The sequence below is a fragment of the Eulemur rufifrons genome, chromosome 7, assembly GCF_041146395.1.
Source record: "Eulemur rufifrons isolate Redbay chromosome 7, OSU_ERuf_1, whole genome shotgun sequence".
NCBI classification, from domain to species: Eukaryota; Metazoa; Chordata; class Mammalia; order Primates; family Lemuridae; genus Eulemur; species Eulemur rufifrons.
In genome coordinates, this window is record NC_090989.1 from 157,489,440 (window position 1) to 157,514,000 (window position 24,561).

Below are 24,561 nucleotides of genomic sequence, written 5' to 3' on the forward strand. Positions count from 1 at the left end.
AGAGCCCTGGAGTCTAACCAGCTCCCTCTTTGGGGCAAGGCTGGGACCGGCAGGCCTGGCGGCGGGCACCGAGCCGGCCGCGGCCGCGCTCCAGCCAACAGGAAGAGGAGTGAGGCCAGGCGAGGCGGGCCAGCTGGCCGGCGGAGAGTCCCGGGCGTGGGCGTGGGGACCCGGGGAACCCCCGCGGGCGCCTCCTCGGCCCGGTTGTGTATTGGGGGCGCCGCCCCCGGGCCTCGGCGTCTTCCTTCGTAAAATGGGGGCCCCTGCGGGGGCTGGCTTGCGCGCTAATGGCAAGCGGGAGGCGAAGTGTGCAGAGAAGGACAGAGAAGCCGGGAGACCGACCCTCACAGCCAGAGGCTGAGAGACGCGGTACCCGCGACCCCCAGCTGGCCGGGGCGGGGCCTCGGAGGGGCGGACCCTCTTGGGGGAGGGGCGGACCCTCTCGGGGGCGGGGCCGGGCCGGGCCGGCACCTGGGTGAGGTCGCGCCGCCCCGCCCCCTTGCACTTCCGTGTGCCGCGGCGCCCGAGCGAGAGGCGGCAGCCCAGAACCCCCGAGCGACCCCGGCATCCGCCCGCCGCGCCGAGGGCCGGGCCGTACCTCCCTGGCCGCTGGGCCCGTCCGCATCGGGCCCGCGCCGACCCCCGTCCGCGCGCGCGCCCCGGAGCCGCGCGGGGAGCCGGACCCCCGCCGCCGCGACCCTCGGCGCCTGGCCCTGCGCACGGAGGTGAGTGAGAACTGGGCCCGGGCGCGGGATCCGCGCTACCCCGAGGGCGCGACGCCCTCCCTGCCCCCTCCCCGCTCCGGTCCCCGTTTCCCGTTTCTGAAACTGAAAAACTGAGCTGCGGCCAGTGAAAGTCCCGCCGTGCGCCGAGACTCGCCGGTGTCTCTGTCCCTTCGTCCGTCGGTCCGTCCGTCCGTCCAGCCATTGGACAGTGGGGGCTGACACTGTCGGCTTTCGTCCGACAGCTCCCGGCCCCTCTACCCTCCTGTGTGTCCCCCGCTCCTCCAAGGGGTCTGTGCGTCCCTTCCGAATCTCTCCGGGGCCCTGTGTCCGTCCGTCTGTTCCCACCCGCTCTGTGTTCGCCTGTCCGCCTCTCGCCAGACCCGCTCCGTCTGTCCCTCGCCCTCCGCGTGTTCCCTCGCCCCACCCCCACCCTGCCGCCCCCTTGATCCTGTCCTCTCGGAGCCGCGCCCCCGGCCCACGCTCGCCTCCCCTTGCCTGTCCAGCCTCCTCTCCTTTTCTACCGCCCCGCCGAGGCCGGGCCGCCCGCCGGGGCTCGACTCCTCCCCTCCCTCGCCTGGGTCCCAGCCGGCCCGACCTGCGCGGCGCCTCCTCCTTGGTCTCTCTTTCAGTCTTGGAGTCTTTCTCGTCTCTGGGTCGGTCTCTCGGCTGGGCGTGGCTCCAGTCTCAACCATCCGCCTTCCTGCCCCTCCGCCCCTCTCAGTCCCCTGCCCTGGTGGCCCCTGCCTGGTGCGGTCTTTCCCTGCCTGCTAACCCAGATGCCGCCCCCCGTGGGGGGACCAGCCAGTGGAGGGGAGGAGGCAAACATCAGCACTGCTCCCACTTCCCCAAAAGAGCCCCACTGAACCCTTACCTAAACTGGACAGAAGGATTTGGTATGAATTGGGGGGCCCTACCCTGTATGCAGGGACCCTGTCTCCTTGTGCTGAGTTGCCTGTATCTTGGCTTGTGGGTATGTTGTGTGTGTGTGTCTCCTTCTGTGTTCTTTGGCACTGTGGAACTTGCCCCTGTGCGTGCATATTCTTTTTCACATGTGTGACTTGCCTGTATATATGTACGTCTGCTTGTGTGTCCTGAGGCTGTGTGTGTCCTTTGCAACTGTATACCATGGCTTGGTGTGTTCTTTGTCCCCTCTGTGTATGTGTGTGTATATCTTTGCCTGCCCGTATGTGTGTCCCTGTGTGTCTGGAAGGTTCAGTGTTGCACACTGGGTGTATCATGGTGACCAGCTCTCCGTGAGTACCTTAGATCCATTAATTGTGGGAGCCCCTGGTGTTGGGATCCCAGCCCACCGGGCTAATGTGTGAAAGTATCTATATGAGTGTGTTTATGTGTGTGCACTCACATGTGGTTCTTCCTCTCCCTCTGCCACTGAGCTGCTGTGACCAGACGGACCTGGTCACCAAGGGAGAGGACTGGTCTCTTGGGTTTCCTCGTTCCTGCTGTTGACCAAGCTGGGTGTGGCGGGCAGGCCGGCAGAGGGCAGCTGTGTGGCATGCATGTGTGTGGTTGTGTGTGTGAGGTGTGGAGGTGTTTGAGTAGCTGTACCTGGTAGTGTGGGGCCACAGTGGAAGTACATGACCGGTGGCAGACACGCTCTGACTGTATGAGACTGCCAGGGTGTGCTTGGGGAGTGACTGTGATTGTGGGGAACTGAGAGTGCTTGGGCGTGGGTGTCAGCAGCAGGAGGGGGTGTGACAAGGTGTGTGGTGACAGTGCTGGGCGGGAAGGTGAGAGCCCGGTGTGTGTGTGAGCACGTGGGACACTGTGAGGGTGTGGTGTGCACGCAGCACCTTGGGGAGGCAGTGAGAGCCAGAGGGCAAGTCTTGGGGTTTGTAGTGTTATGATCAAGAAAGACCTCGGGCTCTGGGCACAAGACAGACCTGGGCTCAAATACTTGCTGTGCCTATTAAGAGTAGGAGACCCAAGCTAGGGCTCTCTAAGGTTGAGTTATCTGTAGCATGGAAAGTTGTCGTGAGGACTAAAGGTCCTGTGTCAAAGGTCCTTAGCATAGCGTTGGCCCATAGTGAGAGCACAGCACATGCTAAGTCTTATTTGGTGACCACACCCCAGCTGTATAGGGTTCTCCTGGGAGGTGGGGCTAATGAAAGCCCAGAGAGTCCCCAACCCAGTTTCCTGCCTATGATGTGTCTATTGCCCCCTATCATCCCCTTGACCAGGCTGCTTATGGGAGGGAGGGAGTGCTGACAGAGCCCCCAGGACCCAGCCCTGTTCAGCCCACATGACAATCCTTCCGCCACCAGGGGAAAGAGGGGAGAGGGGTGATTCGGAGTCATGACTTAAGGGCACTGACACCGTTTAGCTGGCACAGCTAATTGGAGTTTAAATTAAAATTAGAAATAATTTAAAGTGCAGACAAAAAAAAAATAATAAAGCCTGAGGATGCCTTTGTCCCTAGGGAGTAGTGATGGGGGTCCTCAGCTGGGAGAGGGGCTCACATCTGGGGAGGAGTATCGTTTATGGAGGTCTGGCCTGGCCTGCAGAGTAAATACTCAGGCCTTTCAGCCAGGAGACCCAGGGCACCTCGCTGCCTTTGCCATTCTTTCCTTCCAGTGTTTCTCCAGGCATCAGTTTTTACAGCTATATAATGGGCACAATAGTGATGTAAGAATCACCTGAACTGTAAGGTTTAAAACAAGGGATAAGAAAATGTCGCTATTCCATTTGGCACTCTCAACGTGAGTCCAGCACAGGAGCTGGCACGCCACATCACTGGAGACTTGGAACCACCTGAGGAGAGGGGTGCTAGTATTTTCCCCATTTTAAAAACTGAGGCTCAGAGGAATTGCCCCAGGCCATAAAGTGCCCGGTTTCATCCTAGGACTCCTGGGCCTGCAGGGCAGCCTCCCATAGACAGGAGGGTCAAGAACAGCTTTTTGCTCTGTCTGTTGGCCTACTCACCAGGCTGGAAATGTTCTGAGGGCAGGGACACGGTGTTCTCTACCTCTAACATGGAGTGGACACCTAGCCGGTACCCAGGAAAAGTTGGGCCCAGCACCCCATTTCTAGAGAAGAGAAAGCCAAGTCCAGAGAGGCCTGAGGTCTTAGGGCCAGGTGAGATGGAACTGGGCTGTGTCAGCCCTGCTGAGGTCGGCTGATGGGGAGAGACTGTTTGGCAGTCCCTCCCAGCTCAACTGTTTTCTTCTGTTCTTACAGGTCTGCTGAGAATTGGCCCAGGCGAGGGGGGCAGGTCTCTTTCTCCCGGTGGTTGGTGTGTGGCAGTGGCAGCAGCAGCTAGGACAAAGGACAAGCAGGAGCGGAGCCCCAGGTAGGACTGACTCCTCTTCGACAGACGGACAGTGTGCAGGAGTGGCCTTCCTCTTTGAGCTCCTCCCCTTCCACTGTAGGGCTGGATGGGGGTGGGGGACATGCATGCAGAATCCTCGATCTGGTTGTGGGGCTTGAGTGTCCAGAGGTGGCAGCTGTTTGCCCTGCCTAGGAGGGGCTCCCTGCCCATAAGGAGCTCCCTGCCTAGAACCTGGCTCTGGCTCAGGGAAGGCTTTGGCCTTGGAGCTCAGAGGACTGGGGCCCACCAGTAGTTTGGGGCAAGAAGTGGTGACACTTTTCTTGTCAATTAGGGAGAAGATGGCATATGAGCCAAGGGTTGAGGGTAGATGTATCAGCTTTTCCATGGCCGCTCGTATCTGCCTCAGACTATCCTCATCACACAAGGAAACTGAGGTTCACCCTGGGCCCCACAGTGGGTTGGATGCTGCGCAGGGGACAGAGCGGGGTTCCCAGCTCCTGGCACAACTGAGCTCTCTTCTGTGCCCCAGCTCTGCTCCATCTCCATAGCCTATCTGAAGCCTGAGGAGGGGCTCTAAACCCCTCTTTCCAGCTTCCAGGTTCAGGGGGGAGCTGGCAGAGTCTCCAAGGAGTGCTGGGGAAGGAAGGCTGCAGTCTCTCTGAGGCCCCTCACAAAGCTAGAAATCCCTCCTTTGGGGGCCAACCTTGCCCTCTCTAGCCCCCGTTACAATGAAAATACCACTGTGAGTTACTCACTGGATATCCAGGGCCCCAGTGAGCAGGTTTCTGGGGGTGGGGTGGGTGCTGAGGAAACCTGGAACCTGGCAGTGACAATAAGGGGATGGCAAAGATGGTGTTTCCTCCAGGAGTCCTCCCCGATCAACCCCCTATGCCCACCCCTGCAGGCTGTCAGGCACCTGTAGGTCTTGGGGTTGATGGTGAGTAGACCTGAGAGGGCTGGGCTTCCTGGGCCTGACTCTGGGCAGGGGAAGAGGTCAGGGCCCTTACCTCTGGGGTGGCAGCAGTGGCAGAGCAAGAGTGGGGCCTTGGCTGGGTGCCGTGGCTCATGCCTGTAATCCCAGCACTTTGGGAGGCCAAGGCAGGAGGATCACTGGGGGCCAGGAGTTTGAGACCAGCCTGGGAAACATAGCAAGACCCTGTCTCTACAAAAAAACAAAAAATTAGCCTGTTGGTCATGGTGGCACGCACCTATAGTCCCAGCTACTCGGGAGGCTGAGGCAGGAGGATCGCTTGAGCCCAGGAGTTCTAAAGCTGCAGTGAGCTATGATTGTGCCACTGCACTCCAGCCTGGGCAACAGAGCGAGACCCTGTCTCTTAAAAAACAACAACAAAAGAGCAGGGTCTTCACTGGGCCTTCTGTTCATTCAGCCTACGCCCAAACCTGGTGGGGAGGAGGTGAAGTGCCCTTGGCTGTCTGAGGGCCTCTGCCACCTGAGTTCAGGGGAGCTAGCCTTCCTGGCACTTAGTGTCGTTCCTAAAGGAGTTCAATTAGCCTTGGAGCCAGCCTACTTTCAACCCTCAGACATCACCTCCCTGGCAGGCACAGACATGCACATGTTCACACAGGGCTACAGAAAGCCAGGCCACACTGGGCACGCATACCTGCACACGCAGCACGCACATGGGCACACAGGGACACAGGTACTTACCTGCACCCACCCACAGACACACTGAAACACATGCACAGGTACTTACCTTGTTACTGTTGGCATCCATGAATTTAGATACCTGCCCCCACACACCACACTGTGCCCATTCTGGGTCTGGAAGGGGAGCCCAGGCACCTGAGGGTGGGGGTCCAGGTGTGGCTGTGATCACAGGGACTCGAAGGGGGGTGGGCCACACTGGGAAGTGAGCTCCGCCCAGACATTCAACAGCTACCCTGCCAACCTGGCCCAGGGCCCCAGGCTGACCAGGGCTTGACATTGGAGATAAGGGGGTGAGGGAGGGGCCATGTGAACTGCAGTGACACTGTGTGTGGCCGTTGCCACAGAGGAGGAAGTAGTCATGGGCCTGAGGTGCTCATAGGAGGGTGGGCGTCCTGTAAACTCCTCTGTCCATGTGCCCGGAGAGAGTGGGGTTGCTGGGCTCTGGGGACTGGGAAGCAGGCAGGGTACTCTTCTCCTGGAGTGGTCTGTCCACTTTTTAAGGCTTGGGCCCAGGGAAGAGGCCTGTCTGTCCGAGTCGTTTCCGGAGGCTCACTTCCTCTGGGCTGCCCAGGAAGTGGTTTCAGAGTGGGACTGACCATCCCTCTGCATGTGGCCTGCCCACCCCTGCCTTGCCTGCCCAGGGAGCAGCGTCTGGCCAGAGGGTTAGGCTGACTGACCAGGCTTTTTCCTGCCAGAGCTGCCCAGGCCTTGCTGCGGGCTCTAGGAGAGGGGAAGGGGCCAAGGCCACGACCTCCCCTACAGCCCCCGAAAGCCTGGCTCCTTCCTGCTCGGGGCCTGCAGGCCTGGGCTCAGGAGTTCCGGCTCTGGAAGACATGCCCCTGGGAGTGGTGATGGCTGGGCTGCATCTCAGGGATCAGGCAGCTCCAAGAACTGTGTGAATGAGCCTGGCAAGTGGCTTTGCCACTTCGGTGCCTCAGGTTTCCCCTCTGACAAATGAGATGATGATGGCATCCGTCTTCATGAGATTATGCTGGAAATAACAGTTACTGTATGCAAAGTAGCTGGCACCACTCTTGGCACGTTGTTAGTGTTTAGTAAGTAGAAACTGTAGTTATATAAAGCACTTAGTGCCTGGTTGACAGTAACGATTCAAAAAATAGCAAGTGGCACCGATGAGGGGGTTAGTATTGTCACAGTGTCGCAGGGCCAGGAGGCTGCAGAGCCCATCTGACTGAGAAGCCAGGTCTCTGGCTCCCTCGTCCCCCTCGATTCTGCCTCCAGTGGCAATGCCAGAAGGTGGGGAGGGCTGTCACTTCAGTAGGTTCCGTGTCCTCTGAGGAGAAGAGCTCCTGGCTGCACAGCTCGGCCCACCCAGCAGCCCAGCCCCTGCCTGCGCTTCTCCCCCTCACTCCCTTTCAAAGGGAGAGAAACAGATCCTGTGACAAAGGCGTATGGGGAAGGGAAAGCAGTCTGCAGCTGCCTGCTGCCCCTCAGGGCTCCCCTCGGGCCGCCCGCTCTGGCCTCCTGCAGGACGTGGTTTTGGAGAGTGGCTGGGAGTGAGGGGTGGGTGGTGAGCCCTCCTGCCAGCCCGCCTGTCCTTCTGGAGTCAGCCTTTGGGCTGGGGAGGGGACAGGCATCTGGGATGATGAAGAGTCGGGAGAGCTAGAGATCCCCTCTACACATGTCCTTGACACGTGGCGGCTGGGGGCAGGGGCCTGCCTGTCCCAGGGACATGCAGAAGGTCAGCCCAGTGAGGGTTGGGCGAGCATTGGCCTTCACTATTTGGGGCCAGGAGGCTGGGCGTGTGGCGTGCCGGGAGCAGTAATGACAGTGGTGGGGGAGGGCGAGGCCTGGGCTGAGTGTGGGGCATCCTGAGGTTTAGGAGGAGCAGGGCTGCTGTGGGCACAGACAGACCGGGCTGAAGCCTGGCTCGATGCTTACTGGCTGTGTGCCCTGGAGCCGGGGACGGGACTGCTCTTTGGTTGCCTCATCTGTGAAAAGGGCAGATCAGGGAGTCTCCTGTGAGACCCGGGTGATGGGAAGGAGCCCTTGTGTGGGGTGGGGGTGGGGCAGGAGAGCAGAGCAGCAAGCACTGAGGCTCCGAATCGGGAAGGAACTGGCTGTTCAGGGAACCGAAAGGGGTCAGTGTGGCTGGGGCACAGGAGTTGAGGGGGCAGCCCTGAGGTCAGGGAGGTAGTGGGAGCGGGCTGTGTGGGGGAGGCCGGGGGAGGGGTCTGGGCTTATCAGAGGGGCAGTGGGAAACACTGCAGGCTTGGGCAGGGGCTGACAAGATCTGCTTTACTGTTTTAAAAGCCCCGTCTGGTGACTGGAGCTGAGGGACCGTGGGGCCAGAGTAGAGGGTGGGGAGCAGTGAGCAGGCAGGTGCAGAGCCCGGGGACATGGTGGGAGCCAGGACAGGGCAGAAGGTGGAAGAAGAGGGGACATGTGGACAGACTGCACATGCAGAGGCTGGCAGCGTGATGGTCTTGCTGGGTGGGGAGGGCCCTGGGGAGGCAGCTCAGTGGGCTGCCTTGGCAGTTTGGGCGCCTGTGGGGTCATTCAGTGGTCACTTTGGGAGGCAGGTGGGGCCGTGAGCCTAGAGTTCAGGAGGGTGTGGGCCCAAGGTGGAGAACTGAGGCTCTAAAGCCTGGGCTGGGGAGGAGAGGGCTCAGCAGACCTTCTCTGGGGAAGTCTGAGAGGCCCCAGGCACAGGGCTGGGGTGACTGTCCCTCGAAGGTCCCTGCCAAGGCACCTACGAGGACAGGCTTGCGGTGGCTGAGCCGCTGTTTTCACAACAGCCCCGGAAGCTTTGGATCATGTCTATGGCCATGTTGGGTAAACAGGTAGAGCGGAGCAGCCAGTCGCCAAGGCCCACGGCCGATCAGATAACTGGTGGTGTGGGCTGTGGGCCAGGGTTGGGGGCGGGAGGAGGATCTCAGGGTCCTCCAGTATCAGGGCTGGAGAAACCTCAGAAGTCTCCATTGTCCAGATGGGGAGTGTGGAGCCCTGAGAGGGGCAGCAGTGGCTGGGCTCTGCCAGTGGGCTCAGGCCACCTTCACTCAGCCCAGGCTCTTCCCAAAGCAGCAGGGCACACAGGGCACCCCACGTGGCTTGAACCTCTTTTCCCACTGATTCAAGGAAGTCTGGAGGCCCCTGGGGCTACCAGAGGCAGCTGGAGAGGTTGGTAGGGCAGTTGGGGAGAGGGCCAGGTGTGAGGATGACAGTCGTGACAATGGTGACAGCTTCCATGTGTTATCACTGCCTCTGTGCCAGGCCCTGTGCTTAGCACAACCCCCTGGGCAGGCCGTAATCAGTCCCACATTAAAGATGAGCCACCAGAGCCGCTTGGCCAAGTTCACAGGGCACCCAGGGCACCAGATCTGAACCAGCTCTCCGGTTCCTCTGTTCGCTGCCCGGTGTGGGGTGGCGCACCACGTGGGACGGTGCTTCCTCTCTCCCAGCTTTCTCGAGATCTCTGAAGTAGGGCGGCATCCTCTGGGCCCTACCCACCCCCCAGGGATGGACGGCAAAAGGCTCAGTGGCCGTATTGCCTTCTCCCAAACACAGAACAATTGTCTCCTGTTGTGAGCGATCAGGAACACCATGGGGCCTCTGTGTGGGAGAGAGAGGGCTAAGGAGTGGGACCCATCCACTGGGGGCTGGTGGAGGATCTGTTCCCACCTCCAAACATGCCCTCGCCTGCTGGAGGCCAGGTGGCAGTTCCAGGACTGGCACTGGCGGTGCCCTCCCCCTTCCCCGGGTCTGCCCCGTTGCCTTTGTGGCTTCGGCTGATCTGCTCAATCTCTCTTTCAGTTTCTGCACAGTGAGCCTGGGGCTCATGGGGCTCATGCGTGCAGTGCCTGGCATGGCTGTCCCCACCAGCACAGGTTCAAGCCCTCCCCTCCTCCTGTGCACCTGGCCTGTGACTGCCACCTGTGACCCCCAACCTTGTCCTCAGCCTCAGCTGACTTCCCCTGAGGGCCCTGAGGGCGGGCGGAGGCCTGCCCAGTGCTGTGCCTGACCAGCCCACTCCTTCCTTTACACACTTTGGACTTTGCTCTGGACCAGAAGGGGCTTTCTCCACTTCCCCCAGCGGGGAGGCCCAGCCTGGCCTGACACCCAGCTGCCCTGCCTGCCCCCTCCCCCGTCCCCATCCATTGTGCCTGGGGGCTGCATGTGGACTTTCTTGCTGCCAGACCCTAGTCAGGCGTGTGTGTGTTTGTTTCTGTCTGCCTGGAGCGTCTCTGTGTGTGTGTTGTGACTTGCGACACCCATGTGCATGTGGATGTGGATCCTGTGTGGCTGGGCGTGGTCTATGTGGGCCTGGATGTCTGTTGACATGTGAGAGCCGGTGAGTGGGGGTGTGTTTCTGTGCGTGCTACTGAGTCATCACAGGAGTGTGTAATGTGCTTGTGGCTACGATGTGTGTGTGTGTGTGTGTGTGTCCGACTTCAAATGGGGCTCCCACGTGTTTGGGTTGGTGGGTGTGCCTGTGTGTACACACGTGTGCGGTTATTCTTGGAGAGGCCCAGACGTACCCCCACCCTGGCTTCTCACAGAGGCCCCCTTGTCCTTGCAGGAGCTGGCTCTCGGGCTCCTCCATGAAGGAGCCTTTGTTCCCTTCTCAGGGGTACCTGGAGCCCTCCCTCTGGCTGAGCCCAGGGCTTCCTAAATCCTAGGGCTAGCGGGGTGCCTCGGGGGCTATACCCCGAGGAGGTCCTACCCCACACATGGTGGCAGGCCTGGGCTGTGAGCCGATGACAGCCAGGGTCCCAAGTCCTGCCCCTCTGGCCCTTCCAGACCCACTGGCAGGGTGGGCTGGGATGTCCCTGATGACCCCTCAGATTGAAGGCCATCCAGCCCCATGTGACCCCAGTCCCTTTTACTCCCTACCACTCTCTGGCTGGGATTGAGGAGGGCTGGGGAAGACCTGGGGCTGGGGTGGGCCTTTGGGGCCCACAGCTCCCGCCCTGTCGTGTACAGAATCATGTCACCATGTGGGTGCATTTTCTGGGGAAGAGGACACCCATCTTTCATTGGATTCTTAGGATAGTGCAACTCCCTTTGCAATTGCAAAAGGTACGGTCGTGCTGTCTGGGCCCCACTACTGATTCCCGTGGAATTCCTGTGGGCTGGTGGGGCCTGGCAGTGGGGTTTCTGAAACGCCCCCAGAAGCCAGGGCTGAGGAGGCTGAGCTAGAGGCAGAGACACTACCCAGAAAAAACCCAGGTCCTCAGCATGAATAAGCCAGATACCTGCACAGGTTACCTTCCTGGGAGGTGGGGGAGGATCCCCCAGGCTGGCCTTTAGAACTGCCTGGAAGGACACATGGGAATTCAGGAGAAGGACATCCTGGCTGAGGGAACAGCACGGACAAAAACTCAGGGACTTGAATAGAGACACATGTCCCAGAGGTGGGAGTTGAGGCAGAGAGCAGGGCAGGCTGGGGTATGGGGAGCCTCGAATGCCAGGCTGAGGTCTGGGCTTTCTCCAAGGGCGGTGAGAGCCTAGGAGGTTGCAAGCTTCGAGAGAAATAGATGGGGGGAGGACCAGGGGTGGTGACAGCTGGGAGAGGCTGCTGGGGAAGGGGAGGAAGGGCTACTATTTGTGGGGGTGAGGGGACAAGGAGGCCCTGCCTGGGGGGTGAGGTGCCAGTCCTGGGGAGGAGTAGGTATGGGAAGCTCTGGGACTTGGCTGTGACCTGAGACCATGGGTCTGGTTCTTATCCTAGCACAGGGCTGGGTCTGTGGGGACCGGGTCACGGGCTTTTGTGGAGGAGCCTTGAAGGGTCTTGCTGGGCCTTCCCTCCCACCTCCTGTTCCTCTTGCTGGCCCATTTCCTGGGTTGTGAAACCCCTGTGGCCTCCCAGCCTAGCCACCGCTGCCTTCCTGCCTGCCTGGCCTGGCAGTTCCGCCATGCCTGGGCCCCTCGCCCTGCCACGCTGCCAGGGCCAGCCCTGCTCCCTCCTGCCGATCACCCCACCTCTCGCTCCTCTTCCTGGCCTGGCCTCTGTCTCCCCCTCCCCTCTTTATTCACCCCCTCAAGGAGATGCAGGCTGGACAGTGGGCCCCCTGCACGCAGAGTCAGCATTCTTGGAAACACCCCTACTGTGCTGCCGCCTGCCACCCAGTCCTGCCTGGCAGCAGGTGGCACCTTTCATGGGCAGGTGTCAGGTGTGTGTGGGAGAGGCCTGCATGAGGTGGCGTGAGAGGCATAGCCCGCTCCCCAGGGGGCCTGTTCAAGGGAGCCAGACCCCAGGCCCACTGCAGTCTTTCCTTGCCCTTGCTTTGACCTCAGCCTGCCACCTCATGTGTCCCCACAGACACAGCCGCTTCTGCGGGAGCCCCCTCCACACCCACACCCTCCCCCCGCGGTATGACCAAGACCTCTCCTCTCCGTCCCCTGTGGCCTGTGAGCAGGACTGAACCCAACAAAGGACTGGGGTGGAGGGGACCAGGCCAGGTCTAGGAGCCAGGAGGACCTTGGCCTCAGTTTCCCCCTCTGTACAATGAGGAGGTGGACATGTCAGTCTCTGAAGACCCATCTCTTGCAGATGTTTTGGCTGTTGGGTTTTATTTTTCATCTTTGACAAAACTGTTATCAAATAAGTTAGACGTGGTATAGAAAAATCAGAGAATGCATTCCTGGTCTAGATGGCAGCCCTCAGGCCCCGTCTCCAGCCCCAGCCGCCTCTGTTGGTACACGCCAGCACACGCGTGGATGCGCAACACACATCGTTGTCCACCGGGGGCCACCCTCTGTGCCCCAGGAGCTCCGACCTCACAGTCATTCTGGTCACCTTGAGGCCTTGCCCGCTGCCCTGTACTGGCTGGGAACAGGTTTCCAATTGCCCCGTGGGAGGTGACCCGCCCGCTCTGGCCTGGCCGGGCTACCACCTTTCCTTACCTCTGGGCTGCGGGGCCAGGGCGGGGTGGGGAGTACGGCCAGGAGACCCCCATTCGCTGGGGCTGGGATCCAGCTCAGCCCAGCCTTCTCCAGGTTTTAGGAACCCGAGGCTGGTCCAAGCAGCTGGGACAAGAGGGGAAGACAGCAGTTCAGGGGCGTGTACCTCCTTCATTGTGCAAAGACAGGGGGTCCTCAAGGTCAGGTCTGGGACCAGCCTGGGGGGAATGGGTAGACAGACTCTGGTCGGCTCAGGGTACTTGTCTCCTGGTGCCCTTACCTCCCCATTTTCTCTGTCTGTGTGCATGTGCAAGTGCTATTTCTGGCACATTTATCTATCTCCATCTCTACCCTTTTCTCTCCTTTCGTCTCTTCTTCCCAACATGGTATACTGTGAAGAACATGGGCTGTAACATCAGTCAGGCCAGGATTCAAACCCCTCTGCCACTGACTGGCTGTGTGACCTTGGGCAAGTCGCTTAGCCTCTCTCAACCTCAGTTTCTTCATTAGTAAAATATCCACCTCCTGGCTCTGAACAGGGATAAAGTAAGCGAATGCAATTATAAGGCTAATCTGGTACATTGTCTGCCTCAGAAAAGAACTGTCCTTCTTTTAAGTGGTGGAGCTGAGATTCACACCAAGACACTTTCATTCTGAGTCCAATGTGCTGGCTCTGCCACGGGTTAGAGAAGCAGGAGAATGGAGGTTAGGAGCCCACAGGCAGCCAAAACAGTCATCCCCATGGAGGCCATGTGGGGTCCAGCCCCTGCCACCCCCATGGCCCTGCAGAGCAGCGACGAGTCTGGGGCTGAGCCAGTGGCCTTCCTTTGGGGCCTGTGGGCCTGGGCCGATTTGCATGGGGGCTATAAATAGTCAGCACACCTTGCTTTTGTGCCATTGTTTCACCCCCTCTTTTCCCCACCACTGTTCACTGTTCAGATACTCTGCGACGTAGGTGGACAGACTCTGACTCTCTTATACAGAGGGGGCCTGTGGCCCAGAGAAGCCCAGGACCTGTCAGGCTCACACTTTGATGCAAGAAGATGCCAGGGTCTGGGTATTACAACTGGGGGCAGAGGAGGTGGCAGAACCTGGCCAGAGCCTGTGCCCTAGTTTTTGCCCTGGGAAGTTAGGGCTGGGTGATCTAACCCTAGGGTTACTGCCAGGTAGCCCTGTGGTAGCCCACAAAGACCATGGGTCCCCTGTCCTCGTGGTGCTGTGGCCTGGCTGTGCAGGTTTAGGGCTGGGGCCTGGGCCCGCTGTGGTTGTGGTTTTCCCTCCAGTGCCTGTGACCGTGAGCAGCAGCTGCCCTGAGTGAGAGCTGGGAGCGCTGGCAGGCAGCCTGCACGGCTGGCGGGGGAGGCTGGTCCTAGGCTCTGCCTCAGCCTCCTGGGGCTTCTCTGATCCGCGCCTCCTCCATGCAGGCCATCAGGGCTGGCCCCCAAGGGGATGTGGCTGGGAGGAGGCGGTGGCCAGCAGGGGTGTGGAGCACCCAGTGCCCCAGGATGAGCTGCCTGTGTTCCTGGAGGCTCGGTTTCCCTGTGTGAGAGGCAGGGTCAGTAACCAGCACTGTCTTCCCAGGCTGTTGGGCAGGCGGACTGGATGGGGTGGGGGATGTGAGTGCACTTAGTAAACTGTGACGGGAGGTGCACAGGTGAGGGATGGGTGCTGCAGGTGAGAGGGCTGGTTGTGATAAGAGGACCCCTCCCTGAGGCCTGTTGGGTTTAGACCCGCCCTCATCCTACACGGGTTCTGAGCTCTCGTCATCACGACAGGCCTGAGCCCTGGCGCCCTGCAGCACACGGGCTCCTTTATCTCTGTCCACCTGCCCCTCAGCCCTCGTGCTCTGAGCACGCAGCAGTCACTTCCTGCCCCAGCTGGGTCTCCAGGTTCTCCTGTGAGGAAGCATGAGGCTGAGCTGAGTCTGCTGGGGTCAGGCCCTGGGTGTGCAGGCACAGACTTGTGACAAGTGTGTGCTGTGCAGATGCCCTGCCGATGAACATTCCAGACCCCAGGGAGCACTCACGTGGGTGCTCAACGTCTTGGACCCCCGACCAGGCAAAGCAGGAGGAGCAAGACATCTTACCCCCACACTCCTACACATGCTCGAGGCAAGGCCCGTGCAGCTTGCTTTTCACTCCAGCGTTAACTCAGTGCCCACCATGTGCCACCCACTGCCATGGCCTTGCAGGCACACGCACCTCCATGGCAGTGTACAGTCACACTCATGCAGACCCATCATGCCCACATGCAACTCACATGCACCAATACACATATGCATGCTCCAGCCTGGGAAGGGGCCAACAGCAGCCCACAGCTGGCTCTCCCTCCCTGCCTGCCCAGCGGTCGTGGCAGCTGGCCTGGTACCCAGCACTCATTGCCCACTGCTGATCTCAGGCTGATGGCTTTGGGGCCTGGGCTCAGGTGTGAGCTTGCTTACCCACCCTCACTCCCACCAAGTAGGAGCCAGGCCCCACCTGGTTCCTCTGCTCTGGCTGCTGGCCTCAGAGGACTGGCGGGGCCCACGGGGCTGGGCTGCAGGCTGAGGTCAGTGTTTGCCATGAGCTTGTCTGGGCTGGGAGCTTCCAGCAGACTCAGCTACCTTGTGCAGGAGCTGGAGGGAGCCCTCTCAGGGGCTGGGCAGCTGTTGTGTGTGTGTGCACACGTGTTGGGGGGATGTGTGCTGGGGTCTGGCCCTGAGTGCCGGCTTACGTTCAGGATGGAGTGAGGACATATGTGTGCACACAAACACGAGTGAGCGTGAGTTCACCCAACCACGGTTACGGAGCACCCTCGTGTGAGACCAGGGCTGGCAGCCAGTGTCCATGTAGGTGCTTGCACACCTGCGTGTCTTTCATGAACGGCAACCTGAGGAGCCCCTTGACTTGGGGAAGAGTGAGAATGGGGGAGTGTAGGAGCTGCCCTGGGCGAATGTGCAACGTTGTTCCCCTGTCTGAAAAGTGGGGGCGTTCATCTTGGTCCTGCTTGTCTGCCTGAGTAGTTATGAGCAAAAAAACCCCAAACTTCAAAAACCAAGTGGATTGCATGGGGCAGGATGGAGGGAGGAGGGGACACCGTCCCGCCCTGCTGGCAGGTGACGACTGGCACTGTACATACTGGGTACCTGGTGTGGAGTAGGTGCTCGGCGGTTGGGTGCTGAGGGAGGCACTGAGTGACTCCCCCAATGAATGTCTCGGGGTCACAGACACAAACCCCTTCAGGGCCCAGGCAGGTTTTGGAGAGGAGTAAAGAGAGTGCGCCTGGCCTGGGGTAGGTGTGCAGGCCAGCTGTCCCAGCACTGGCTGGCTATTATTGCCCAGCGGGCGCGATGTCACTTCTTCCAGTTTTACTGGGGATGCCACAAATGCAGACTTACATAAAACTTCTCAACTTTTAACTCTGGCAACTAGGACTAGTGCATTTTATGCACCATGTGGGCCAAACCCGGTGGTGGGGGAGCCCTGGGGGAGTGGGTCCCTGAGCGCCTCCTGTGGCTGTCCCTACTGGTCCCATTGGCTGCCTGGCCTCACCCCTCTTTGTGCACAACCCCACTGCAGGCCCCGCCATGGCGCCGTTCCTGCGCATCGCCTTCAACTCCTACGAGCTGGGCACCCTGCAGGCCGAGAACGAGGCGAGCCAGCCCTTCTGCGCCGTGAAGATGAAGGAGGCGCTCAGCACAGGTGGGGCTGGGAATCTGGGGCTGGTGGGAGGCCCTGGAAGGGCCTTGCCCTGTTCCTTAGAACCTCTGAAGGCCCCTTGTCTTCCTCATCCTGGACTCTTTGCCCCACCAAACTGTGCACCCTGGAAAGCAGAGGGCACGGGGTCTCTATAGGGCCTCAAACACTGGCCAGATGGAACCCTCCCTAGGGCTTGGGGTTTCTGACTCCTCCTCTGTCAGCTGTTTTACCCGACAATTTCCACATGTGCATCTGTGCCAGGCCCTGTGCTGAGCACGGAGGATGCTATCATGCTCCAGCACTGACCTGGTCCTGCCCCCATGGGGTTCACAGCCAGACTCATGAGAAAGCAGTGAGTCCTCTGATGAGGAAGCCCAGAGAAGGCACCATCTGAGCCTGGGGTCATGGAGGACTTCCTGGTGGAGGCATACATCTCACACCATTCCCTCTTGCTTCTTCTGTCACCTGGTGAAGCCCTACTTGTCCCTCAGGTCTCAGCTGATCTGTCCCTTCCTCCAGGAAGTCTTCTCTGATCCTTAGGCTGAGTCAGGCCACTCGACCACGGGCAGGTCTAGAACCACCAGCCTTTGTCCTCAATCTCGTCACAGCTGTGACTTAACAGGTTACTTGAGGAATTAGTTGGTTCATTCTTCACCCAGGAGGAGGGATCCGGGAGGATGGGCACTGGGTTTAACTTCTCTCAGCTGTGTTTCTGCCTCTGCTACCGTGGCTGGCACGTGAGAGCTCTCAGTGCGTGTACACTGAGTGGATGCATAAGGGAAGGTGACATTTAAGTGGAGCTGGAGCGAGTGGGTCACAGGAAGAGGGAACAGCAGGAGCAAAGGCCTGGAGGTGGGACCTAGCAGGGCGTCCTAGAGGTGCGACAGGCAGCTCTGTGTTCTGGAGGACACTGGGGAGCCACAGCAAGCCCTCAGGGCAGGAGAGGCCCACAGATTCCATCAGGGCTGAAGGCTATGGAGGTCCAAGGAGGGAGGGACAGAGGGGCCCTGGCCTGACCTCGCCTGCCTGGCCCCACTGCAGAGCGTGGGAAGACGCTGGTGCAGAAGAAGCCTACCATGTATCCCGAGTGGAAGTCCACGTTCGATGCCCACATCTACGAGGGCCGAGTCATCCAGATAGTGCTGATGCGGGCAGCCGAGGAGCCGGTGTCTGAGGTGACCGTGGGCGTGTCGGTGCTGGCCGAGCGCTGCAAGAAGAACAACGGCAAGGCAGAGTTCTGGGTGAGGGGCGCGCGAGCCTCCGTCTGAGGTAGTGCACGAGTGTATGTGTGTGTGTGCGTGTGCGCATGTGCAGACTCGGTCAGCGAGCACAGCTGCGGGCGCTGGGCCCTGCGCTGGCCACCAGGCCGGCTCTGCAGCCAGTGCCGCCTGGCTTTGCATCACGGATCTCTGAGCCCCTGTTTCCGCATCTGTAAAAGGAGGAGCCACCGGGTCAGTTGTTCAGATGAAATGAGCAACTGGATCAAAGGGCTTATGGCAGAACCTGACACGGAGTAGGTGCTCACGAAAGCCATCTTCCTTACTGCAGCTACATTTTCCCTTTTAATTTTGAAAAGGCAGGATATGCACATAGTAAAACATCCTGAACCGCAGGGAAGGGTGTGTCCCTGCCCCAACACCAGGCCACCAGGTCCCCAGGCCCCCTTCTCAAAGGCACCCATTGTTCTGGTTCTTTTTGGAATCTTAGCAGATATTCCAGGCCTAGGCAGGCACTGGAGGACGACATTATGATGTTTAGCAGCAGGAAGTTGGGAGAAGGGGAAGGCCAGTGAACCCGCCCACTCACCTGCTGAAATGGAGACTGCACACACGCCTGTGTCCACCTGCCTGTGTGTTCTGGGCGGCCACAGGATGCCAGCATTGGCGAAACGCCCCTGGGGTTACCTGTGGGATGTAACCAAGATGTCTCCACCAGAAAAGACCCTGTGACCACTGGAGGCTCTCGTCAGCCTCCAGCAACGGGTGAAGGGGCCAGGGCTGCACCAACCTTCCGGCAGTCAGGCAGGGACACAGAGGGGCCCCCTGGCTGGGCTGTCTCTCTCTCCACTCCCCCAAGGGAGGACAACAGTCACCAGATCTAGTCCTGGGGGAGGTGAGGGAATGGAGGCTCGGGTCCTGCCCTTAAGGCTGTCCTGCCTGTATGAGGAGCCCCCGACATAGAAAACCAACACAGGAGTGTTAGGATGTGTCCGTGTCTCCGCCTGTGCACACGGGGGTGGGGGCCCTCCATTCTAAGATCCTTGCTAAGGGGGCAGCGGGGTGGGGGTGGGGAGTTTCCCGTCCAACTTTGTTCCCAGGGCCCTGTGGCTGGGCTGGGTGTGTGCTGGATCCTTTCACTTCCCCAAATGTAATAATACTCATGGGTACAGTGTGGGGGGGCGGGGCTCAGGGGCGGGGCCCTGCCCACGCTGGGCAGACACAGGTCTGGCTAGGCTTGGTGGGGCTCCCTTGGCCTCGGGGGACCAACCATGGGGGCGGGTTCTGAGTCTGGCCTGGCCCAGGCCCGCCCTCACTGACCTTGTTGTCCCCCCCACCCTGGCCCCCAACAGCTGGACCTACAGCCTCAGGCCAAGGTGTTGATGTCTGTGCAGTATTTCCTGGAGGACGTGGGTAAGACCGCCCCACCTGGGCTGGGGATGGAGGGCTCACCTGCCAGATTCAGGGGCCAGAGCCCACACTGAGGTTTAGGGAAGCTGCCCCCTTCAGCGATCTGACCGGGGGCCCCCCTGGGAGGGACTGCAGGGGTGCAGCCCCTCCCAGATGCCAGGGCCGACTTCTTCACTCCGTGGCCCCCAGATTGCAAACAGTCTATGCGTAGTGAAGAAGAGGCCAAGTTCCCTACAATGAACCGCCGTGGAGCCATCAAACAGGCCAAAATCCACTACATCAAGAACCACGAGTTTATCGCCACCTTCTTTGGGCAGCCCACCTTCTGTTCTGTGTGCAAAGAATTTGTCTGGTGAGGGCTGGCTTTGCCTGCCAGTGGTGGTATGGGGAAGGGAGGGCCCCCACCCCGGGGCACCCCCTCACACACCCTGCCTGGGATTTGCCTTTCAGGGGTCTCAACAAGCAAGGCTACAAATGCAGGCGTAAGTGTCTCCGCAGCCCCGGTGTGTGCATATGTGTGTGCTTGTGGGTGCACAGCCTGCGTGCATTCACGGGAAAGTCTGTCTCCAGGCTGGGACGGCCCTGGGATGGCTGGACAAGGGCTCCGTGTACTTGAGTGTGTGCATGTGCGCTTCTCCTCGTCAGAGTCTGTGTATGCAGCAGTGTGTTCAGGGAACACGAAGTTGGTAGCCTGAAGTGGGCTGTGGGAGAGTTATTTACACAGAAACCAGCCAAGGCTACACATCAGGGCTCTTTCCAGGAGAGGTAGTTGTGGGACCTCTGGTGGCACCCTCTGGCTGCACGTGCTCTGTGTAGACGTGGGTGTCTCCAGGTACACGGATGGGAGCATGCCTTTCTCCGTGGTGTGCACGCAGGAGGCACTGTGGGCTGGCGCCGTGAGCACGGCCTCAGGAGCCAGGCTGCCTGGGTTTTAATCCCAGCTCTACCACCTGCTAGCTGCAGGGCCTTCAGCAAAGTTACTTAACCTCTCTGTTCCTCAGTCTCCTCATCTATAAACTAAGAGTAGGGTCATTGTGAAGATCAAGTGGGATAAAATATGTAAAGCTGTATTTTAAGTGCCTGTCATGTGGTAGCGTTCAATATAAGAAGTCTGTTGTCATTGCCACAGATGTTTGCTGTGTGTGTAGATGTCCTTGTGCTGGGGTGTGTCCGTGTGCACGTGTGAGGGAGCTTAGATGTCTGGGGGTCTGGGGCACGGGAGAGGGAAGGAGGGGCTCTCCTGCCCTCAGTTCTCTCTCTACAGTGCCCTGCCCCACGGCCCCTCACTTCTGCCCACCCTCCCTGCACGCTTGGACCCCTTAGCCTTCCCTAGTCCCTGAGACCCTGCAGATTGGCCTGTCCTTCCCACCCTGTCCTCTCCGGGGCCCTCCTTCGAGGGTTGATGGGAGGAGAAAAATCAAGCATTGGGCCCAAGGCCTCTGCGGGGTGAGGGTGTGGGCGGTCAGGGAGAACGGTGGCTTTGTGTGGAGGGCTGGACTAGGCCAGTGGGCGCCAGCTCACAGACTCTGCCCCTCCCGATGCCTTGCCATCCCCCTCCTGGGCCTGCGCCTCTTCAAGAATGCAACGCTGCCATCCACAAGAAATGCATCGACAAGATCATCGGCCGGTGCACGGGCACTGCGGCTAACAGCCGGGACACCATAGTGAGGCTGGGCCTAGGGCAGGGGGGCTTGGCCAGGTGGGAGGGGTTCCCCGGGGGGCTGACCCCATCCCCATTTTTCTCAGCCTTTCCTCGCCTCTCCTGTGGAGCCCGCTTGGGACCTTGCTGTGCGTGGGGTTGGGGGAGAGCTAAGGGTTGAGGAAGGGCCTGGAGCTGGCATGTGACCCTTAACCTGTGACACCCTCACCCCTAGTTCCAGAAAGAACGCTTCAAAATCGACATGCCGCACCGGTTCAAGGTCCACAACTACATGAGCCCCACCTTCTGTGACCACTGTGGCAGCCTGCTCTGGGGCCTGGTGAAGCAGGGACAAAAGTGTGAAGGTGTGTGCACCCAGCTCCCGGGCTGGCGGAGGGCCACCCCTGCCCGTGAACTCCAGCTGCTACCTCGTGCTGCCCTCACCCTTACTACAGGCGGGGGGCCTTGCGCTCAAAGCAAACTCATCTGGGGATTTGGTGTGGGCGGGGCCTCATTGGCCCCTCCCCACTGGCCTGACTGGCTCTGCCATTTACCTGCTGGGTGGCCACCCCTCTGAGCTGTGCTTATGCACCTCAAGCATAAGACTGGGGGGAGAAGTGGGACCTGGACAGACACCCTGTGGGGCAAGTAGGCAGAGGTGCTTACTATGCCGGGCCTGGGGTACACCAGCAGGCACCCAGCCACGTTCCTCTCTGGCCTCCCCTGGCTTTGCCTAGGGACAAGAGACAAGAGACCCCCTAGGGAAAGCAGCCTCTGTAAGTTGTCCCAGACATTCTTTCAAGGGTTTAGAATTAGGTCCCATATCTTTTGCTTTTTCCTTTTCCTTCTTTAAATCATGAAAGATTGGAAGTGCTCATGATGGCTTCAGTTCCATTGTTTTCCTAAAGACAGGAAATCCAGCAGACCCCCTCAAAGCCCTCCTTTCTCTTGCTCTCCTGCCCTTTCCTCCACCCCTCCCTGCCCCTGGCCAAGCCCCGAGACTGACAGCCCCATTTCTCCCTCATCCCAGACTGTGGCATGAACGTGCACCATAAATGCCAGGAGAAGGTGGCCAACCTCTGTGGCATCAACCAGAAGCTTTTGGCAGAGGCCTTGAACCAAGTCAGCCAGGTGAGCAGGCATCATGGGGACCCAGACACAGAGCAGTGGGGTCAGGGGACAATGGGGTCAGGGCATAGCCGCTCCTGGGGAACCACTGGGGGTGCTTTTAGACCTAGGACCACATTTCTGGAGGATCCAATTCAAGAATTTAAGCAGCAGAGGGAGGTGGGCTTGTGCTCATGAGAAATTAGTTGTTCAAGCAGTTCCTCATTTGAGGGTGAACCTGGGGGACCACAGGATTTGGTTTTGGAATGCTCTGAACTAAGGCTGTGTGGTGTGGGTGGTTGGGTGTGGGCAGGGCTTGAGGGATGCCATAGACCTTTAAGGTAAAATTCTCGAATCCATCAGAAATGAAGTTAACACGAATAAATATCTATTGAATGAGTGATTGGGAGAACAGGGTTCAATTTACAAAATTTCTGTTTGTAATCAGCGCTTTCCAGACCAGCAAGGCTTCTCTGCTCTGTGCCGGGAGTGAGAGTGTGTGTGTGTGTGTGTGTGTGTGTGCGGGCGTGCTCACTGCCTGGAGGGCCCCTTCGGTATTGAGGGTGGGGTTATGGCTGGGGCTCTTGTCTCTGGGCTGGGAGTTCTGACCATGGAATGTCTGTCTGGCTCCCACCTCTGCCCTCCAACAGAGAGCCTCCCGGAAATCGGACTCAGTACCTTCCGAGTCTGTTGGTGTATACCAGGGTTTCGAGAAGAAGCCAGGAGTCTCTGGTGATGATACGTTAGGTGAAGCTGAGCCCATTGCCACTATTCCAGTGCCTGCTTCCCACCAGGGTACAGAGTGGGTCCAGTCCTCCCTCCCACTGTCAAGGAAGGAGGCATCACCCATGGGTAGCAAGTCTCTTCTTCTATTCTCCTCTGACCCCAGCCCGCTCCTGGGCCCCAGGGGAGGGGAGCTGTGCAGACTGAGACCCAAGTCTGAGGTGCCATCTCTCGGGCAGACAACAACGGGACCTACGGCAAAATCTGGGAAGGCAGCAACAAGTTCAAGATCGATAACTTCATCTTCCACAAGGTCCTGGGCAAAGGCAGCTTTGGGAAGGTGAGGGACTGTGAGGCTTTGGGGCCGCCCAAGGGACCAGGGCTCCGGAGCCTAGGGGGCCCCTGCTTCCCTCTCCACCCTGGCTGGGTGGCAGAAGCTGGGAATCTGTGGGTGGGGCCGGGACCTTTGCCCCGTCCTCCCGGCTCAGCATCCCCGCCTGCCCGTCAGGTGCTGCTTGCGGAGCTGAAGAGCAACGGACAGTACTTCGCTATCAAGACCCTGAAGAAGGATGTGGTTCTCATCGACGACGACGTGGAGTGCACCATGGTGGAGAAGCGAGTGCTGGCGCTTGCCGCGGAGAATCCCTTTCTCACCCACCTCATCTGCACCTTCCAGACCAAGGTGCCTCGGTCTCCCGCTGTCATTGCCAAGTAGCACAGCCATGTGCCACAGCCCCCCTGACGCAGAGGCTGCGTCTACCCCTCGGACCCCTGGGACAGGGCCATGTCTCCTCTTCAGGCTTCCCAAGTCAGGGCCTCCTCTTCCCCAGACTACCGAAGGGACGGCCACATCTCTCCCACCCGTGGCTCCCAGGGCAGAGTTGTCCCCTCAGTCAGGGCCTGACCCCCTGCTTCCTATTGGGGCCTGGCCCAGGGGCCCCAGGGAGGGACCCTGCTGCCTGTCCTTCTGCCCTTGCTCACCATCCTGCCACCCCAGGACCACCTGTTCTTCGTGATGGAGTTCCTCAACGGGGGGGACCTGATGTACCACATTCAAGACAAAGGCCGCTTTGAGCTCTACCGTGCCACGTACGTGAGTCCCAGTGTGGGGGAAGGGACAGTGGCTCAGAGCCGGTCAGTCCTCCACTTCTTCTCTCTCCCTGAGGAAGCCAGCTTGGGCTAGAGTTGGGGTCGGGGAGATTTGGCAGGAAGCCATGGGTGGTAAGTGAGCTCCGGCTGAGGGTACAGCACCACCACGCCAGGTCCTGTCCCCTCCTGGGCCTCAGCCGGAGCAGCCTTGCAGACGGTGCTCTGATGTGTGGCGCCCAGACTTGCATTGTGATGCTGTTCCCCATTTGCATGCCCTCCCCAAACTAACGGGTACGTGTGTGTTTGCATGTACACACGTGCATATCTGTATAAATGCATACACTCTTAGGACAGAGAATTGGCTATTGGAGCTTTCCCGCCCGGGCTGCCAGCCCCCACTTGCCTGTTCCAAGATGTGCTTGGTTGGGCCCAGGTTGTCCAGGGAGTTATTTGCAGCATTTCCTGCCCCTGGGGTGGGGGTGAGGGCCCGACGAGAAGCAGAGGCTAATTGCCAGAAATCTCAGGACACTTTGTCTCTCTCCCAGGTTTTATGCAGCTGAGATAATCTGTGGACTGCAGTTTCTACACAGCAAGAAGATCATTTACAGGTGCAGGGGTCAGGGTGGTAGGGAGCCCTGGAGGGGGGAGGCTCCAACCAACCCCGTCATATCCTTTGAAATGCTCTGAGTGGGGCCTAGCCTAGCTCCAGCTTCACCTCTGCTTGAAATCAGTCTTTAGTTGGGTGTTGACCTAAACCTCCTATTTTGGTGCTTGAATTTCTTGCGGCCCCTCAGCTGAGGCTGACATAGCTCCAGGGACTTAGGGACTTGCTGCCCATACTTGACGCCATGGCAGGGAGGGCAGCGCCGACTGGTACAGTGTCTCCCTTCCTTGGAGCCATCGGTCTCGCTCAGAAGCCCCATCTGGACAGTCTAGCTTCCACCAGAAAAGACTAGTCGGTTCCACAGATTCTTGTCCAACAAATTATGGGTCCATGCTATGGTGGAATACTATACAGCCATCCAAAAGGCTGAGGCCACGCTGTGTCCTGAGGTGGGATGATGCCAAGATATGTTGTCAAGTGGGAAACCAACCCTCGGGAGAGTATGTATCAAATATCAGCTTTCAGATTTTAAAAGTGGAGTTGAGATGCAC

At 59.4% G+C, this 24,561-nt stretch overlaps 1 protein-coding gene across 2 annotated transcripts in view; it reads left to right on the plus strand.

Moving 5' to 3' along the window:
• Positions 1 to 547: 547 nt before the first annotated feature.
• PRKCD (protein kinase C delta) overlaps positions 548 to 24,561 on the plus strand; it is a 28,436-nt gene continuing 4,422 nt past the window's right edge. Inside the window, exons 1-15 of one of the 2 annotated variants that reach the window (XM_069473704.1) lie at positions 548 to 725; positions 3,921 to 4,032; positions 16,102 to 16,224; positions 17,263 to 17,462; positions 18,791 to 18,851; positions 19,038 to 19,200; positions 19,299 to 19,330; positions 20,427 to 20,512; positions 20,723 to 20,852; positions 21,518 to 21,618; positions 22,245 to 22,446; positions 22,557 to 22,657; positions 22,826 to 22,999; positions 23,315 to 23,406; positions 23,952 to 24,014. In XM_069473704.1, coding sequence (XP_069329805.1) covers positions 16,110 to 16,224; positions 17,263 to 17,462; positions 18,791 to 18,851; positions 19,038 to 19,200; positions 19,299 to 19,330; positions 20,427 to 20,512; positions 20,723 to 20,852; positions 21,518 to 21,618; positions 22,245 to 22,446; positions 22,557 to 22,657; positions 22,826 to 22,999; positions 23,315 to 23,406; positions 23,952 to 24,014 — 1,520 coding nt within the window. In that variant the 5' untranslated portion in view covers positions 548 to 725; positions 3,921 to 4,032; positions 16,102 to 16,109. Of the gene's footprint in view, positions 726 to 3,920; positions 4,033 to 11,044; positions 11,080 to 16,087; positions 16,225 to 17,262; positions 17,463 to 18,790; positions 18,852 to 19,037; positions 19,201 to 19,298; positions 19,331 to 20,426; positions 20,513 to 20,722; positions 20,853 to 21,517; positions 21,619 to 22,244; positions 22,447 to 22,556; positions 22,658 to 22,825; positions 23,000 to 23,314; positions 23,407 to 23,951; positions 24,015 to 24,561 lie in introns of those variants that run through there. The other variant, XM_069473706.1, reaches the window with a different exon arrangement.